The sequence below is a fragment of the Pezoporus flaviventris genome, unplaced genomic scaffold (genome assembly GCF_033815535.1).
Source record: "Pezoporus flaviventris isolate CSIRO_AGI_PZ_B2104156 unplaced genomic scaffold, CSIRO_AGI_Pfla_v1 ptg000041l, whole genome shotgun sequence".
Taxonomy (NCBI): Eukaryota; Metazoa; Chordata; class Aves; order Psittaciformes; family Psittacidae; genus Pezoporus; species Pezoporus flaviventris.
This window is the reverse complement of record NW_026892589.1, coordinates 1938686-1957478: the sequence shown is the minus strand read 5'-3', so window position 1 is coordinate 1957478 and position 18793 is coordinate 1938686. Positions and strand designations below refer to the sequence as shown.

Below are 18793 nucleotides of genomic sequence, written 5' to 3'. Positions count from 1 at the left end.
TACACGAGTGTCAAACCTGTAGAAGAGGAGTTAAAAACAGACATAGCAGCAACTTAGAGGAGAATGTTTTGTTCAAGTTTCCCAGTGGAAGACTTACCTCTAAAATGTATTAGATGTTTCTTTTTAAGGAGCATTTTAAGGAGCATCACCTGCTCAGGTTTTGCATGTGCCAAGCTGATAGCAGCACTGAGATAGAGCTAATTGTTCCTCCGAGCAAGCCAAAGGCACAACTCCTTTGATATCAACGCTGGGAGATCATAGGGATAAGGATGAATAAATTATGCAACAGGAGGGCTGCTGGATTATGCACAGTTACTTCAGTCTCAGCTCTGAAGCTCCAGCCCTCCCTGCTCCTCTGCGTCATGGTGTGCTCATCAGCACATCCCGAGCTATGTGCCAACAAAAGGAAGAGCCTCAGCCAGCAGAGAGCTTGTAATGAGAAGAGCTGGCTGCAAGTGCTTGTGTTAGCACGTGTTGTCACAGATAACATCTACCCGTTCTACAGTGACCCTTCTTTGCCCCAAGCACTTAAACGCTTAAAGAGCAATCAGTGTTTGCTGGCATGGGACAGTGGTCTGAAAAGCAGGGAATCCTGTAGGAATAAGACCTTATAGTAGGGTGCAATCCACACATGTAATCACAACGGCGTTACTGCAGGCTTCAAGGGGTGACCTTATCCCACACCAGAGCATCCTGTAAAAACCTCCTTATATTTGGCATCTCTTAAAGGCTTCCATCTCTGCAAATCAGGCTTGGACCAAGTTTTGATGTAGCCTTCCTACATGAACCCTGTAGCTTGTGTCCCTTTCTAATGCATCTGCAAGGTTTGTTAAAGATGGCACCACCTTCAGCAGAGCTGTGCAGAGTCTCATCCTCCTTTTTGGTGGCCCTGGGCTCATGTCACTGTTGCAGCTCATGGACTGGCACCAATAGTATAAATCAGTGTTATTACCGCCTGAAGGACCAAGTGAAGAAGAGCCAGCCCATGGTGGAAGAAATTCATGTTTGAGAACAAACACTTTTGCTGATGAACAAAGACCCAGGAGGGAAAGCAACAGGGACCACAAGGATGGCAGAAGCAGATGAGACTCCAGACCTAACTTATTCCTACTTTGCCAGGCAGAGGGTTGCTCTGCTCTTCTCAAGCAGAATGATGCCTGATGCACCGCTGCATTGCCCTGGTGACAATGTTGGTCCTATTTTTTGCCTAGTCCTTGTTTTTACCATATGTTCCATATTCTTTCTCCCAGAAAACAGGGATTTTGCTGTCAAGCAGCCTGAGGCTCACAGTGTAATACTGCGCACTGAAAGCATACACTGGGAGCAAGAGGCGAAGGATGGAGGCGGAGGGAGAGCTCTACCCCTCATCCCTTGGTAGGACCCTCTTTGGTCCTCACAGCAGCTGAAAGCAGCTCTCTGCACACCCTCAGGCTATGCTGTCACGGGTCTCTGCAGCATTCCTCATGTCACAAATCCCATGAGCTTCCCTAGGAACGTCTGAAGTCCTAGCCCCTGAAGCCAGATGACCGCCCAGTGGATCTCAGCTTCTCTTTCCCATGCAGCAGAAAGCAAACACAGTACTTCATATACAGCTCAGAAACACCAGTAAATAAAAAAAAGCCTCCTAAATGTAGTCCTGGAAAAGCACTGTTTTTAAGGTGGGGGCTTTTCTTTTCAGTTTTGTGGCATCTGGCCTGAATGATGGCAGTTTCTGGCTATTTCTTTCTGCTTGTTTTATGCTTTCAAGGAAATGAAACCATTCTTGAGCCACCAACAGCATCTTCTGCTCTCTGAACCAACCTGGGCCACCCTTAGGAGCATGGGGGATAATCTCCCACCTTCCTTCTGAGTGTGATTGCTCAGAGCAGCTCTGTGAGACTGGCAACACTGGTGCTGAGAAGCCCCAACAAACCAAATCCTCACCTTTACCTCCACTTGCCAGACATGGGTTGGAAGTACCAAGCAGAAAGTGCTGCTTGTATCCAGCATCACCTTTTTATTCTGAGTTAGTTTTGGTTTGCTGATGGGGTTTCAATGCAGCTTAGGAGGCATGCTGCTAAACAGCATCTTGCTGGAGCAGGTACGGGACAAGCCTGTGTTATGAATCCAGATGTAGCAATGATCCTTGGATCCTGGTGGACACTGGCTGTTTAACACCTGCCTGCGGATGTTCTGTCCTAAACCTCTCTCAGAGCTGCTCCCTTTCCATGCAGGAGCTAGCAAAGTGTGAATCCTTGCTGAAAGAGGGTCACGATGGAATGCTGAATGCTGAGTCCTTAGGATGCCAGCCAGACTGGAGCAGCAAAGGAGACACCACCTACAAGAAGCAGAGGTGCCACATCTGGCAACCACAGCACAGAGCAGCTATGGAGAGAGTGACACCCAGGAGAGCCTGGGAAGGAGCTCTGTGTGCGTATGTGTGTATTCGCCTTCCCACACGGCAAAGCTGAAGCCAAACACTACCCCTGGTTCTGTCAGGGAGGTTGTATGAGATCTTTTCATGCTTTAATTAGGCAGCTGCAGTGTTAGTGACTCAGGAGTGGGACAAACGGAGAGACTGATGCAGCAGCCGGGGCGCACATGCATTATGCAAACAGCTTTTACACGGGAGCGTGGTGGCACTTGTCGTCAGCACACAGCTTGGGAGCTGTCTGAGCTCCTACAGACACAGGGGAGAAATGCACCCAGCCCTGGGAGGCTCTTGGAACCGGAACGACAGGGAGCATCCTCCTCGCTGCAGACCTGAGTGAGCTCTACAGGTCCTCAGCCTTCCTCCTGCTTCCCACCTGAGCTTCAGGAGCATGTATTGTCCTGCTGAAATTCATTGACTGCAGGAGGACAAGGTCTGCAGTGTTAGCCCAGGTCATAGATATCATAGAATCCCAGCCTGGTTTGTGTTGGAAGGGACCTTAAAGCTCCTCCAGCTCCAACCCCTGCCATGGGCAGGGACCCCTTCCACTGGAGCAGCTTGCTCCAAGCCCCTGTGTCCAACCTGGCCTTGAACACTGCCAGGGATGGGGCAGCCACAGCTCCTCTGCCAGCTCCTCGTAGTAAAGAATTTCTTCCTTATCTCCAACCTAAATTTCCCCAGTTTAAGTCTGAACCCATCACCCCTTGTACTATCACTACAGTCCCTGCTGAAGCTTTGAAGTCCTTCTCCAGCTTTGTTGTCAGCCCCTTTTGGCACCGGCAGCTGCTCTTAGGTTCCCACATAGCTTCTCTTCTCCATCTATTGCCATGCTGACATTTCCTTCCAGCCTGCATTAACCCCACTGGCTGGAAGTGTGGGTTTTTTGCTTTTATAAAGCTGTAAATCATCCTTACAAGCGTGGAGCTGACATGACTGCCTTCCCCTCCTAGCTCCACGGACAAACACACCACTGGTTACCCTGGAGCTCCTAACAAATCAATCCGTGTGGGCTGAAATAGGACTCACGTAGGACCTGGGCTGGTGCAGTCACAGCATTTTGCCATCACTCAGGTTTAGGGCCAGGAGGAACTGGGCTCCTGGGAAACAAGCAAAACACCGTGCCCAATTTTGCAAGAAACAAGGGGTATGGATTGATGCCCAGTGGGTGTTTCAGCTCATTATGAGCCTCAGTCAGCATTCCCCACCTGGCCAAGCTGTAAACCCCACCAAATCCTGCTGCAAAGGACAATGTGTAAGAAGAGCTCACACTTTGCTTGGCCTTTCCCTGTGTTCACAGTAGTTACTGTTGCTTACAAGTTCAGCTGCCTTGACCGCATGCAGCCCTAGGGAATGACTGCGGGAAGCATGAGGGAAAACCCAAGCTGCCTTCAGAAGTGCAGGCACATCGATTTGGGGATAAGGAGGATGAAAAGAAAGCTGCATATCTAGTGGGAAAAAAAAAACCTAAAGAGTTTATTAGCAGCTTAAGACTGGGAGGTTTGGCAGCCCTTACACGGGGAGAAATTAAGCTCTGAACATAGAAGGTTATAAAGTGCTTATAGTAACAGACACGTACATGCAAGGAGCTTAGCGAAGGAGGCAAGACAGTGTCTTTCCAGAGCTGGGGCAAAGGGACCAGAGCTGTGACCTGTCCTTGGGCAAGATGGGCTCGTGATACCTGCCACAGTGCATTAACCATGCGGTTGGGACATGGGGCTGCCCAGGGACATCTCTCCAACAGCTGAGCAAAGGGTGATGCAGCGCTTGGATACACCCAGCTGTGTGTAGGATGATAACCACCATAAAGTTGTTTATGCTGCTGGAAGACCTGGCCACAACCCTGAGCTACAGCCAAGGCAAGGTGGAAATAAGCTCCCAACTGCATCTAAGCATCCAACCAAGTTGGTTAAAGCCATGCAGCAAGCCTGCCATGGACAGGAGTATCTCAGCTTCCGTCATGTTCATCAACACCTTCACAGGGGGTCTCCAGCACTGTGAGTGCCGCAAAAAGTGGACGTGAACATTGCATCAAAGTGGTCCTCAGACTGGTCACCGTGTCCTGCCCTGGTGCTGATTAATCCCATCAGGGAGACACGTTTGCCTGAACATGCTTGGCAATGCTCACACACGTCATGCTTTTCCCAAGGTGATCCTTCTGGCCTGGCAGGGTCTGCCTTTACGTCTCTGGCTTTGCTACAGACGGAGACCTAATCCCCTTTTGACAGGGAAGCCTGAGAATTTATGCCTGTGGAATGTGAGGAGATGAAAAGGCACCATCGAGCACATTATCTGAAGTGCTCTATCGAATTACCATCATGTGAATCAAAACGACTGTAACGACGCAACTTGGCTCTTAGCCGCAAAGACAGACAACAGTCCCAAGGGAGGTGTCAAAGTCCTGGTCCCTGTGCTCCCATCCCAGTCTGACCCTCTGGATGAAGAGCATCATTCTCCAGTAACCTATACCCTGCTTACACCACAGGGAATTCGGCTTCATTCAAACGGTCTCTATGCTCCATCAACTGCAGCTCTTGGGATCAAAGGCCTTCAGGGTAGCACATGTAGTCCTTGCATGTTCTCTGTGGTGTGAGAGCCCACCAGGATGGGTTATGTACCCCCAAACCCTTTTCCCACCCAAACCAGCACAAACCATGGGCTCTTACCTGCTCTGCTTCGGAGTAGGGGTTGTTCAGGACCACAGGCACGTTGCTCTTTCCCCACAGGTCACCGAGGACACGGTCGTTCTCCATCCCGGCTGGTAAAGCTTTCTGCAGCTTGTTTTCCCCTTCCCTGAAACTGAAGGGTTAAAAACCATTGGGGTCAGCGGGCTGGAGGGTGGCTGGGTGCCGGGACCATGGGCCAGGTCCCGGAGTGGTATCTCCAGGATCTGCTCCAGCTGTTTCCCACGAAGGAGCAAAACCTCGCGCATCGCCCCGCAGGAGGGGAGGAAATGCTCTGCCTCGGCCAAGGCGATGAATCACCGCAGCGAAGGCAATCCAAGCACAGCAGAAATCCTGCTGCACAGGCAAGCACAGTGCTTGCAAAACAACAGGAAACCCCTGCCTGACACTGCCTCTACACACCGGAGCCTTTGCGCCCTGAAACCAAGTTGGAGCCCTGTGAAAGCAAGCATGGCGCTGGGGGAAGGAGAGCCGCACGCGCTTGCAGCTGCAAAGTCTCATGGTGAAACCTCATAGCGAAACCAGCTGGTGTTTATGAGCAAAGAGAGAAAAAAATAAGCCAAGATAAAATAGGTGGCTCCCAGGAGGAAGAGACAGCAATCTCTCTTCTTCCTGACCTTTAGAGATGCTGCAAAGGCTGGTGAGCGCAAGCGATTTTCCTTAAGCAAACTGATGGATTGCCTCCACAGAGGATGTTGGTAAGGCTGGGGGACTGAGGACACCCCCAGCGTGAGCTGGCGTAACTCACGGTGCCCACAGTCTACCACGCACGTCTTGCCTGGGGAATGTACCATGGGATGTCAGGGAGGCTGTTAAATGCCATCGAAGCAGGTGATGGAAAACCACTGCCATATGAGCCTGCACGAAGGAGAAAAACAAATGGGGTTTAGAGACAGGATAGTCAGAGAAAGGAAGCTGTGGCATCTGCACTGAAGATGCCAACCACTCTGGTGAGGCCACACGTGGGAAGGAGCACCATGGGTTTAACTGCACGGGCCACAGACCAGGATGGCTACAGCCCTACAGCTCGCAGCCACCCTGCCCTTGCTCAACAGACCATTGAGGTAATGTGCTCTGGCAATTGCTTTGCTCCTGCTGTCAGTTCTTGCAAGTCTTCTAGATGCCCACTGAAGTCAATAATGACCCTTCCCATTAATGATGGTGGGCTTTGGGCACCGACCAAAGTAGGACACTCACACTCAGGGCATAATTCACACCAACTCAGCCTTTTGATACCGTCACAGGAAGACACAATACTTACAACACAAATTCCATTTCAGAGTCCTCCTTGCCCCCCAGTTCGCATCTTTAGGAACAGTTTAAAGGAAACGCTTCACTTGAAGATGATCTCCCTGTGAACTAGATTTTCTGTATGTTTTCTGCTTTTACAGAGCAATTTTCAGCTGCCAAAATATTACACTCAGCTCCTGGATACCTTCCAAACAACGGCTGCCTTAGGGTGATAGTGGCCAGCTTGATGCAAGCAGGGAGGTACAGAGCCATAGAGACAGCTTCTACTGGGTTTTCTAGCCCCCCCCAAGCCCTGAAAGCTGTTCTTTTGTGACTTGGCTGCTGCGAATACATGGAAGGGTTTCAATCAGATAAAGCACAAGAAACCCCACCCATTGCACCACACAACCACAGCCAAAGACAACAGGTCCTGGCTCTCTGCTGCACGGTGGAGGCACTGCCGGGAGCACTCGACAGCCATGCAGGCCCCCCAGGGCTGGGGACAGCCGTGTACCCACTCTGCCCTCTACCAGCCCATCCAAAGGGGAGGTTTGAGGGTCTCTTGGCACATCCAGCTTACCTCCATCTAGAGAATTCCCAGCAGCAAGACATGGAATTAGCAGGATGAACATTCAGCAAATCTGGCTTTTCCCTCGAAGTTAAGGCCAGCTACTAAATATCCCAGAGAATACCAATTTCCATGGCTGCCCATCCATACCTTCTCTCCCATCATATCTAGGAGAGTGAAGGCAGGTCAACACCAAGCTAGTAAGCACATGAAATGATGGGCATACATGAGCCATCTCTTGTAGCTGATGCTACAACACTACAAGCACTCACGAAGTTGTCCTCCCTGTAACTGGCCCAAAATCATAGAACTAAAGATTCATTGAATGGTTTGGCTTGGAAAGAGCCTTAAAATCACCCAGTTCCAACCCCCTGCCATGGGCAGGGACACCCCACACTAGGCCACGTCACCCAAGACCTTGTCCAACCTGGCCCTGAAGACTGCCAGGGATGGAGCATTCACAACGTCCATCAAGAAATCAAGACACAAGCACTAAATCCCTAAGGCAATAGAAGAAATAACTTTGTTTTACTGGTGCCGGGGACTTGGCACAGGGAATCTGCTTCCAGGAGGAACACAGTGCCTCTCCAGGGGCACAGCCTTTGCCTCTATGCAGCCAGGAGATGCTTGGGCAGACAGACCCCAGCGTGCCAGGTATCCCACAGGCACCTCCAGAATGACACTGAGCACATGCCTGCAGGCGCCTGGCACAACCTGCTGTTTCCAGGAAGGTGTTTGCCTGTTTAAAGCCTGTCCAAACGGGTGTTTGATGACACGAGGGAACCTTGGAGAGGAATCCATCAATCGGCAGCAGCAGCAGCCGGAGGTCTCGGCTGGGAGGCAGCATGCGGAATCTCATTGTCTGCACACCAGCAAAGCCATAAATGCTGCAGCCTGAGCCAACTGCAGGGGAAAGGACCAGATGCTTGAATTAAGTCATCGCTGTAGTTGGCTACTTTGTGTATTACAAGTATTACTGGAGCAGGGCCCCGTTCCCATTCACTGGCCTTGAGCATCACCCGACAGAGAGACGCATCATCCTGAGGAGCAGCGAAGTCCGGGTGGGCATTAAAGGCTGAATGCTCAGGAGCAAATGTTCCACATCCCATTGTGTGTTTGCCACAGGGGCAGAGAGCCTTGTGTAGTGCTGTTCTTGATGAGCTGCTGTGACCACGAGTGCATGCCCCTGTGCTGAGCTAGGGTAGACCTGTCACAGATGAGGCTGCCCAGAAGCATCCAGCTCTGTCTTTTGGAGAGAGACAAAGAGAAAAGCCCATTCAGAGCAGCCACAGCCTCACCCCAGACCTAGCCCAGATGGGAAAAAGACATAAAACTGATCAATTCCTTCATTTTACAGGTATTTCCTGCCTGGTTTGTGTTTGTGAGGTCAGACAGGATCAGGATCTTTGGGGTAAGTTATTTTCCTCTCTTGACTTGGCTTCCCCACTGCCCAGAAGAGACACAGGGTGACCTGCCCTATTCCCATGAGGATGCTGCTCACATAGTCAAGGAGGGGGGCAGAATGGCCAAAACACTTGCCCGAGCTCAGTCTCCAGATAACGTTTCCAAAAGCACTTTATCAACAGGAGAGCCCAAAGGGCCATTCTCATGGGTTCCTGGTAGGCAATGGGGAGGATGCAGTTCCCCCAAGGCAGCCGGGTTGGACCCCTACAGGGAGCTGCCATGGAAACAGCCCTGTCTGCAGCCACGCAGGGAAGAAGGGAGCTTGCCCTTGGAGACATTAAAATCACCCCTTTATAGTCTTTGAGGCACTGGAGGCAATGCTGAAGATGTGTCCTTGGAGGTACGTGTTTGAACTCTCCCAAAGGCCAGATCCCGGTTCCCGAGATCCCTCTCTGACCTGCTGCCAGGTCTATTACATGCTATCAGCAAGGCCTCTGGGTTCAGAGCAGGTTTCTGGGAAAGGACCGCGTTTGAAGTTGTCTTTTGTTCCAAAAGCAAAATCTGTTACTTAAAAAAAGCAAGAGGAATCCTGCCCTCCCCCGCTGGTGCAAAGGCAGAGCCGTGGATGCTGCCTCACCTCGGGAAGAGCATCTGGCTGTTGGGAGAAATGAGAGGCACCACTGTTTGCTTTTGACTAATTTGATGATGTTGCAGTGCTTGGAGTGATGCTGCTGAGGCAGCCGTTTCTGAAATCCCTCCAAAGCTTTTCCAAAAAGGAAACTGGAAAAATAATGAGCAAAAAAAAAGAAAGTTTGTCACTTTGCTCCTTTGAATTTGCCTGGCAGAAGAATCTCTCTGATTTCCCAGGCAGAGATACTGCTGGCTGCTGCAATCCCCAGGGCCCGTTTGGGTGAACAGATAAGGATGCTGCTGTCCACACTTGGGATGACAGCTGTTGTGCCATGATGCCAATAGCAGCACTCTGCTGTGACCATGGGGATGGACTCACCCCAAACCCTTGTCCATGGGGCTGAAAACCCTACACTTGAGCTTGGGAAGCTCAAACGTGCACACCTTGCTTCGTGTGAGCTTTGGGAGAGAAATACCTTTATCTTGCTTTCTGCTCATCTCCTGGTGTGTCGCTGGAGATGGCTGCCAAGCTGCACTGCACATTGCTCCTCCATCCAGTGCTAAGAGGCTGGGGTAAAAACCTATTGCCTCACCTTTATTTTGCCCCACAGAAAAACATACTCCAAAGGGCACTGCATCCTCAGAAGTTAATATCCCCTTGCAAGCGTACTCCTTTGGCAGCTCACAGTCTGTAACACTGGAAAATCTGGATACCTAAAAGGGGTTGACAAAAAAGCTGGAGAGGGGCTTTGGACAAGGGCCTGTAGGGACAGGCCAAGGGGAATGGCTTTAACCTACCAGAGGGGAGACTGAGCTGAGCTCTGAGGCAGAAGCTCTTCCCTGTGAGGGTGCTGAGGCGCTGGCACAGGGTGCCCAGAGAAGCTGTGGCTGCCCCATCCCTGGCAGTGTTCAAGGCCAGGTTGGACACAGGGGCTTGGAGCAAGCTGCTCTAGTGGAAGGTGTCCCTGCCCGTGGCAGGGGTTGGAGCTGGAGGAGCTTTAAGGTCCCTTCCAACCCAAACCAGGCTGTGAAAGCTTGCTGCTGCAGACTCCTCACCTCGAGGGTTAAAGCAAGGTCTGCCACAACAGCACCCATCTGAGTGAGAGGCAGGAGAAGTGCTTGGGCAGGACCTGGGATTTGCGGGGTGCAGAAGATGGAGCAGAGCTCCGGAAGAAGTGGGAATGTTGGAAGCAGAAATAACTCCCAAAGGGGCAATATGCCCTGAGCAGACAATTGCAGAGCAACCAAAGCAAGAAACCTCTTCCTAAACGAGAAAGGGGAGCTTGAACAGCACCAAGGGAAGAGAAGAGAAGCCTCACCCACAAGTACATGGCATGGCTTGAAGGAGGTCTTGTGCCCTGGAAGGTCAGAGCATTGCTGGGCTGTGCCCAGTGCTGTGATTAGGGACTAATGAGCATAGCAAGCCACAGAGAGCAGCTCTGGGGAGAGACCTGTGAAATATGAGGTTGGTAAATGCCATTGGAGTAGGCATTGACACAGAAAGACCTGGAACAGACCCAAGTCATCCCAAAGTCCCATCAGCATTGTTCAACATTCATCAGCCGGTGTCAGATGCAACCTACAACCACCACGCTCGTCCCTTCCCAGCCATGCCCAAAGAGCCCTGGGGCATTCCAGCTTCAGCATCTTCTTTGGAGGCCAAACACAGTTTAGGTCTGCCAGGAGGGCACATGGGATGTGGGTTTGTCTGCTGGGACCGTGTACAAGGAGAGTATGGCACCCCATAGGATGAAAGTACATCAGCACAGGGGCCGAGTGTGTGAAGGGCGCCTTGGAGACTGGTCTGAGAAGGCCCCACGGGGGTGTATTTGGGTGGAATATGCTGACACTGGGCACAAAATGCCTCTTTGGATTAGACTGATGTAGTCAGAGTGACGAGGAAGAAGGATCCACCGAGGGAGAAGGGGAGGGTTATTCACAGGCAAAGCTTCCTCCTTCTCCACTTTGCAGCATGGCAATGACATGAGAGTTTCAGGGAGCCTTTTCATTGCAGAGGTTTTCAAGTTCTCGTGTCCAAGTACAGAATAATGAAGACATCAGAAATGCAAATGAAATGTTTTGAGGCACACAAAGAGATTTTGGCGGCAGCGAAGGAGGTGGGAGGAAGAGAATTTTCTCTTGGAGAACTGCAAAATTATGGGGTTTGTTCCAGTGCAGGATGGAGCCTGAAACCTTCATAAACAGGATTCCTGCTCTCAGCACGCTGCTCCCTCTCGGGGCTGCTGATGCTGCTTTTTGGACCCGACCTGCCATGTTTCCATCATGCTGTTCATGTTATGGAATAGACCTGAGAAGGAAAATAAATACTGGCAACTGAGCGGAGGGGAGAGAGGGAGGGAAGATGGGACATGACAATCTCCCTAGAGCGCAGAGGGAAAACAGACCTGGCTTAGCTGGCAGTGAGTGAATCAAACTCTATTTTTGTTTTCTAGCCCACGGTGAGGCTCATGGCAGAAATGCCAGCTCTCATCATACCTTGCACCCCACTTCCATGCTCTGTGCTGTGATTGACTTCATTGCAGATGGCTTGAGCCAAGTAGCAGACATTGAGCCGTGGTCACAGCCCATCCCAAGGGCACGCACCATGGATACAGGGCACCTTACAGCTGGAGCAAAAGCCAGGTCATTGCAGGGACATGCAGAGCATGGGTGCAGCAGATGGAGAAGAACTGACTTCCCCCCCCAGTGCAAACTTCACCGTTCCCAGTTTTCTTTGGAATTAACATTAGAGACATGGGTTGGAAGCCTGAAGCATCAGGTGTAGTTAGAACCACATTTGGCAAAGCCCACCTTGAAGAAGTGTTTGGCTCCATGTGAAAGCCTCGGACATGCACCATTCCTTTCTGCCCTAGGAAAGCTGTCATGGCTCTGCAAGCCAAATTCAGTTTGACAAAGTGCTGCAGGCTGTGAAGCTCAGCACCAGGCAAAGAGAGAGACAGAACAGGATTGGTACCGAGACCAATGGATCAATGGCCAAGTGGTCCAGGCTGGAGGTGTCAAGCTCAAGGTTTTACACCCTCCTGTTGTCCTGGCAGAGCTCTGTTCTTGTTTTGATTAATGCCAGCCCTGATGCTCCCCCCCAACCTGCAGAAGTCAGAGCCTACGGCACGAGGGCTGCATCAATCTGACAAGGCTCGCTTATTCTTTCGGACATCTCTTTGGCATCAAGCAACAGTCCCCCCAGTTATCCGCTCCCCATTGCTCCCTGACCTTCCTGCACTCCTTCTATGGACCAAGAAAACTTTCACTGCAGAAGACCTTCAGGATGCCCCAGCTCTGCCTGAGACCAAGCCAAGGAGATGAATCACCTCCAGCCCGTCGCAGCAGTGGGAGGAAAGGTGGCTGGAAAATGCCCTTTACCTGGCAGAGCGGCTCTCAACAAGTTTTCCCTGCAGTAAATCTCCTTCCTCATGTCTCTGCTCCAGCCCAGGTCTCCTCATCCATAGAGTCCTACCGCAAGAGGCAGGCTGCAGCTTTTCATTGTGCAGAAGACTGATTTTGACTGAAAAGTGGATTTTCAGTCCCAAGGTACATAGATTATAGAGATACTTCTTTAAATGGTACCGGAAAAGAATGAGTGCAGCCTTGTGGAGTACCCACTTTGCTGATATTCCTCCTGGTTTCGCATCTTTCAGTTTAAGTGAATTCAAAGTGTTTGGGTTTAATCTCTGAGGAAAAGCGACTCCTCAAAGGAAAAAACACACAATTTTCCTCCCTCTCCCAGCTGGAGCAGAATTCCCTCAGAGACCTGCAGCTGGTGGGATGGGGACACAGTTTGAAGGGTGAGGCTGTACCTGGTATCAGCGCTTGGGATTGTGTCCCCTGGGGGATTTGCTGGCCTGCGACCCCCCCTACAGCAGCCTAAGCAAACCCAGAGGCAGAGAGGGGATCTTTAAGCACCCCTGCACATTCTCTGGACCTGTATGAAGCACAGCCCTGTCAAGGCTCCAATCCTTTGTTTGGTAAAACCAGGTCCCCCCGGGATGGCTTGATACTGGATTAAAGGATGTGCAGTCTGAGGAGGTAACCCTCAGCCTTCCAAAGAGAGTGCTGGGCTCAGGGGTTAAATTACCTCCTATTGCACAGCAGAGACCAAACCCCACTGCTTCTGAAACAGCCAAAAGTACAAGACCTGATAAGGGATGGCAGGGGAGGGTGTCCCCAGCATACCCTGTCCCATTGCTCTTCCCAGACGTCTGCCACCCGCTGCGGGCACCGAGCTGAGCAGATTTGTTTTCCCTCTGACTCAGTGTGACCACCCCAACGGGCTTTGAGCAGCCGTGCCCTCCGCAAGGGATAACGCATCATTTGGGAAAGCAGGAATGAAGATGGGAAACACACAGCGTGGGTGTTGGTTTGCGACGGGAGCCTTCGGGAGCTCAGCCTGGGCGCTGGCACCGAGCTGTGCACCACAGGGGTCCTGCTCCTCCCCAGCGCTGCCTTTCCCCTCTTGTTGTAGCCGATAGAATGGATGAATACAATCTTTCCCCCTCCCAAAGGAAGCAGGTGCAGGAGGGGAGCTTGGAATTACAAATCCCTCTGTCACTGGACCGAGATACCAGCTTAGGCGAACCTTTCACAGCCAGTCAATAAGCGAGGGCAGCCACAGCCTGCCGCAGCACTTGACACTGCTGAAATGTGTTCAGGGACCTGGGGAAAGGCAACAGGAGAAGGCAACCTATCATTGCTAACAAACAGCCAGGAGGCAAGAGAGCTGGCACCAAGAAATAGAAACAGGCACTAACAACAGCTTCTGCAAAGCATGAAGGGCCACAGGGAGCTGCTTCGGCTCCGCAGCGATGGGCTACATAATGCTGAGGAAGATCAGGGGGACACCACCACACACATGGCCCCTTGCAGAAATAGGTATCGGAAATGAAGCAGTTCCACCCGCACAATGGGACTTCACCCTTTTCAAGAAGCTATGGGGCAAGCACACACGTCCCCATCTTTGTGATACATGCATACATGTGTAGAAATAGCTTGATCTAGAAAGAGCGGAGAGGATGAGCAGGCAGCTCCGCTGTTGGGTGTCAACAAGAGATGGCCATTTCTGAGCTCTTGGTGGGAAACATCTCCCTCCTTTGAGGAAATAGAGCACCCGAGGCAGGTCCCACTGGCCTTGTACTGAGGTCCCCTTGGCTTCAGCTGGAGCTGGACCAGGGCTCCCCTCTCCCTTCCCCAAGCAAGATCCTGACTGCCAAAAGCACAGAAGGTTTTGAAACTCGTTTCTCTTGGGAAGCATCACACCCTGCCAGTCTGACCTTCCTTCTCCCTCTCTGGCAGCTAATCAATAGCAGATTTCAACTGGAGAGCTCTAACGCAGCACAGCAAGGACAGACGACACCATGAATCTTATTTGGCAGGTGGGGAAACTGAGGCACGGGATTGTGTTTCAGCTTAAAACAAATGAGATCAAGAACATGGAACAGAAACAAATCCCAGTCCAGCCGGTGACCCACCACATCACACAGCTCAGCTTTCCATGAGACACAACTCTTGCTGTCTACCCCATTTCCCAAGCTTACATCTTTCTCCCACCACCTATTCCAAATCTTCCATTACTTTTATCTTCCCTTCATCAACTGTTTCCCCCTTTTTCTCCATCCCTTCCTCTCCACCTCCGTCCTGCTGTGTCAGACAGCAGCCATTTGTGGAGAGCTGCTCACCAACACCCAAACTATCCGCGTTGGGTAGCCAAAACCACCACATTCCACCAAAGGTAAAAAAGTAATTTAGGGACCTACCAGTCTACCTGGACTTCTATATCTCTTGTCTCTACCTTGGAGGGTGCATCTCCATCGCTGTCCTTACTGCTGCTCTTCAGGAGATCCAGGACAGGCTCGATTTCTTTGAGAAGTTCATTGTCTTCCACGCCACCGTTGAGGCAAGGGTAGCTACAAGCACCCGCCTTCCCCTTTCCACTGCCCTGCCCTTTGCCACCGGTAACGACGCCGTTAACATGGACCATCGGCTCCACCTCCTGCCCAATCTCCCTTGTCCACAGGGAGCCCATGGTGCGGTCGGCTGCTGGCAGCGGCTGCTCTTTGCTGTGCAGGCTTGGGTTGGACAAGTCAACCGCCTTCGGAGCCGGGCAGAGGGGTCTGGTGACGCGGATGGTTTTTGGTGTCCCGTCGCCTGCAAAAGTGGTCTCCAGGTGAGTGGTGAAGCCCTCGGGACCCCGCAGGATGAGGACCACGTAGGTCTCGGAGGCGATGCTTCTCAGCGTCTCCAGCGCGGTCTCATAGCTCACGTCCACCAGCGGTTTGCTATTGACGGCTAAAATGATGTCCCCAGCCTGGATGAGGCCACTCTGCTCGGCAGCCCCTCCCCGGATCAGGTCGGAGATGATGACGGGTGGCTTGCTGACGCGCTCCTTCACCAAGAAGCCGAGGCCGCCCACCTTGCGCTTGAAGAGCCTCACCGAGATGACGTTGGGCTGTATCTGCTGCACGCTGAACACATTCTCTTCCATGGCAGCCCCTCTTTTTCGAGCCTGCAGACCAGGACCTTGGCACTCGTGGAGCACAGAGGAATTCACTGTCTGAGATGCTTGTCCACACCAAGGTGGGGAAGGGACAACTCTTTGGCTTTTGAGCAACCAGCTTCACTGCAGAACTCCTCTGGGCTTTGGCTGCAGGCTGGTTTTCTTCAGCATACTCACTGCTGCCTGTCTCTGTAATGCAGCCAGGGGAAAGCAGGGTGTATCACCGGTGGAAAGCAAGGCTAGGAGCAGGGCTGGGCATCGCAGGGGCTGGAGGGGACAGCATGCCAGCTTCCAGTCAGCCTCTGGTCCTGCGCTGGGCAGAGGAGGGGATGCAGCCCGCTCACTTCACCGACATCCCTGAAAGCAGTACACGAGCCTCTTCAGCTGGAAAGGAAAAGAGAAGCAAACAACAAAGGAGAAAGAGAAGTGAGACAGGGCAGGCGTTAAGTGCCGGCGCAGCACGGGGCTCGGCGCTCCACAGACACCCCCGTGCATCAGCCCGGCCCCACACATGCCACCCCTCAGGCTGCGCGCTGGAGCCAGGCTGCAGCTCCCCATTGCTCTGGGCTTTGTTTCCTCCACCCCTCCCTGCCAAAAGCAGCACCATCTGCTCGGCAGAGGATGGGGAAGTGCAGGGAGAGCCCGGGGAGGGGGAGCCGGGCTCGGACCCTCCCTGCTTTGACCATGTCGACCAGTCTGGCAAATGGGCAGAGGTGCATGGAGACCGGCTCCTGTGCCGGCCGAGGATGTCCTCTCCGTGTGTTTTCCAGAGTATCCAACAACCTGATGGTTGAGGTGGATCGGGGTGAGCAGACAGGGATGTGCGTTGCTACCCAGGATGAAACCCGTTCCATAGGCGCTGTCACACCAAGAGGGTTTTACGCTTTCTAGTAGCAGCCACAAGCAAACCAAGGCAGTAGAAGACATTCAGCTCCCCTTACCATGAGTTACAGCGAAGCACTCGGAACGGCGAGGGCTTTTAAGCCTGGCTACAGGGAGCACAGCCTCAGCCTGGCTCAGCTCCTCCTCTGCCCGTATTTCAAGCCTGGCACAGGGACACAGGAGGCAAAGCTCGCACTCCCCCGTGCCCAGCCCTGCCATCCAGCTCTGAGCAGCTCCCAGACAAAGTGCTTCAGCTGATGGAAACCCATCTAGAGGAGAACACGCAGGGAGTTTACCCAGCTCTCGGGGGAACCTCGTGCATCGGGGCATGACTTTCTACTGCCCATGTGTGGCTTGAGGAGCCACGTCTCATTGGCTCCTGATGAGACCCTGGTTCCTACACGCCACTGCTCGCATTCGCTAACTTCAGCTCTGAAACCCCATTCTCTGCATCCCCCTCCTGTTTCTTAGGTGCTCTGGAGAACGTGTCTCCCTGGGACCGTGCCCTGACATTTAGCAGTGCACTGAAAGGCAGATGCCTTCTTTTCCTTTTTAAATCTGCATTTTGGGCAGAGAACAGAGGGCACGAGATCTGCAGGCTGGAGGCACTGGGGTGCCAAATCAAACGCTCTCCTGTCGCCCAGAGACAGCACATTCAGGGCAGCATCTGAACTTTCAGACATGGAGCCGCCCTCTTCCAGGCGCTCCCTTCAGCTCCCAGATGGGAAAGACAGGGATCTGTGGAGCAGGGCAGGGACACCAGCCCTGGCATTAACTCCCTTGAGCATTTTAATCCCCCTGTGATGAAGGCTGCTGACCCCAGACTGGATTTCTACAGGCAAGTAAAGAGTAGAGCAATTAGAGAGCGATAACCCAGGCTGATGGATTTAACCCCTATTGCCCTTCTCCTGCCATTACTCATCCCTGCAGAGCAGCAGTAATGTACAAAGGGTAAATGTCACCTGAGTGGGTCAATGGGGAGTCACCTCTTCAAGGGCCAATTAACCCAGGTGACATAAGCCCTAATTGCCCAGTGACTTCCCACCAGTGGCCCTGGGCAGAGGTGACTGGAGCAGGACCTCTGCCAGCAGCGATGGCTTGTGCCACCTCACAGGGCTTGGGGCAGCAGAGCAGGACATCTCCAGGTCCTCAGGTCATCTGGGCAGGGAAGGTCACATACCCGGGGAGGATGGAGGGAAGCAGAGATCTGCTTCTATGGGGAAGGTCCTGTTCCTCTTCTCCTTCCTTTCCATCCCCTCCATCCCTTCCCCAGCCAGAGCCGGCTTTCACCGGCAGCACTGGACGCAACAGGATCCCAGCTAAGCCTTCCCTCTCTGTTGCAGGCTCTTTGGTACCGGTGCCAAACCACAGGACCCGACAGACCTTCTCCCTACCAAGCCCTGTCCTTTCCTCTCCCTGCTCCTGGCAGCCCACCAACACATGCCCTGCAACCCTCAGGCCCTCCACTGGTCCCCATTACAAACCAGGTCACCATCACCCTGACGTCCGAGCAGGTCCACCAAGAACAGGACTCATTTCTAATGCATTAGCTGGCACCAGAAGGATGAACCAGGCTTTGAAAGCAGTGTAAGTACCATGGGAGTGCAGTACTGCCAACTTCCTTCAAGGGGACAGCCCTGTTGTTAGCTCTGGATTAGTCACCAGCTACGAACGTCTCGCAGTGGGTGAAGTCTGTGTTCACACCATGCCCGTATCGAAGGGGCCAGGGCCACCTGACTGACTGCTCACAGCAAGCCCCTGTCACCACCAGGCATCCCCAGCAGTTCCTGGGGGCAGATGCTCAGCAGCTGGAGGAGATGATGCCTTTCAGCTTGTCTCAACTCCTTACTGCAGTGCTTGCAGGGGAGGGGGGCAATGCTAAGCCTCATCCACCCCAAATAGCAAAGTATTTACAGTCCCTCACTCTTCTCCTGCCAGGCCAATTTCCAGTTCTTCTCTCCAAAGCCTTATAGCAAAGCTTATAGTCTGTTACCTATATGCAGCTCCAGCCTGCAGGATCCCAGGGAACAGAATTATTGCTGGTGCACATCATTCCCCATCCCCAAAACCTGCCTTACAAGAGGGAAGAGGAGAAAAGAGTAGATTCCAGGTGGTACCCAAGCACCCAGCCAGGGCTTTCCCCGAGTTGGAGGTGACCAGCATGTCCCTATAGAAAAGAAGGGTGACTTGTTCCTTCCTTTTCCTCAGTTGCCTCCCAGAGTAAAGAAGGTCAGAAAAACTCCAGAAAGCAGAGGGCAGGAAAGGAGATGGAGGACAACCTGTCCCTAAGCTCCTGACCCTTCTGTTCCTTTGGGAAGAGTTGGACAAGCATTTACTTAGAATCATTTAGGCTGGGAAATAATGTTCAGATCATTGAGTCCAACCATTTTCCAGCTACAAAATCTTGCACAAACTCAGACTGAAGATGGGAGGGAGAAGCTCAGGAGTCACCTGGAAGCACAGGGAAGCCTTCCCCACAC

At 52.4% G+C, this 18793-nt stretch overlaps 1 protein-coding gene across 5 annotated transcripts in view; it reads right to left on the bottom strand.

Annotated features, from left to right (window-relative positions):
- Positions 1-18793, bottom strand: part of NOS1 (nitric oxide synthase 1) — a 74621-nt gene that overhangs the window by 29252 nt on the left and 26576 nt on the right. For 4 of the 5 annotated variants that reach the window (XM_061465778.1, XM_061465776.1, XM_061465775.1 and 1 more), the window contains 2 exons: positions 14692-15815; positions 5074-5206 (listed from right to left, as the gene is read on the bottom strand). In XM_061465778.1, the coding sequence (XP_061321762.1) occupies positions 5074-5206; positions 14692-15419 (861 nt within the window). In that variant the 5' untranslated portion in view covers positions 15420-15815. Of the gene's footprint in view, positions 1-5073; positions 5207-14691; positions 15816-16714; positions 17259-18793 lie in introns of those variants that run through there. The other variant, XM_061465777.1, reaches the window with a different exon arrangement.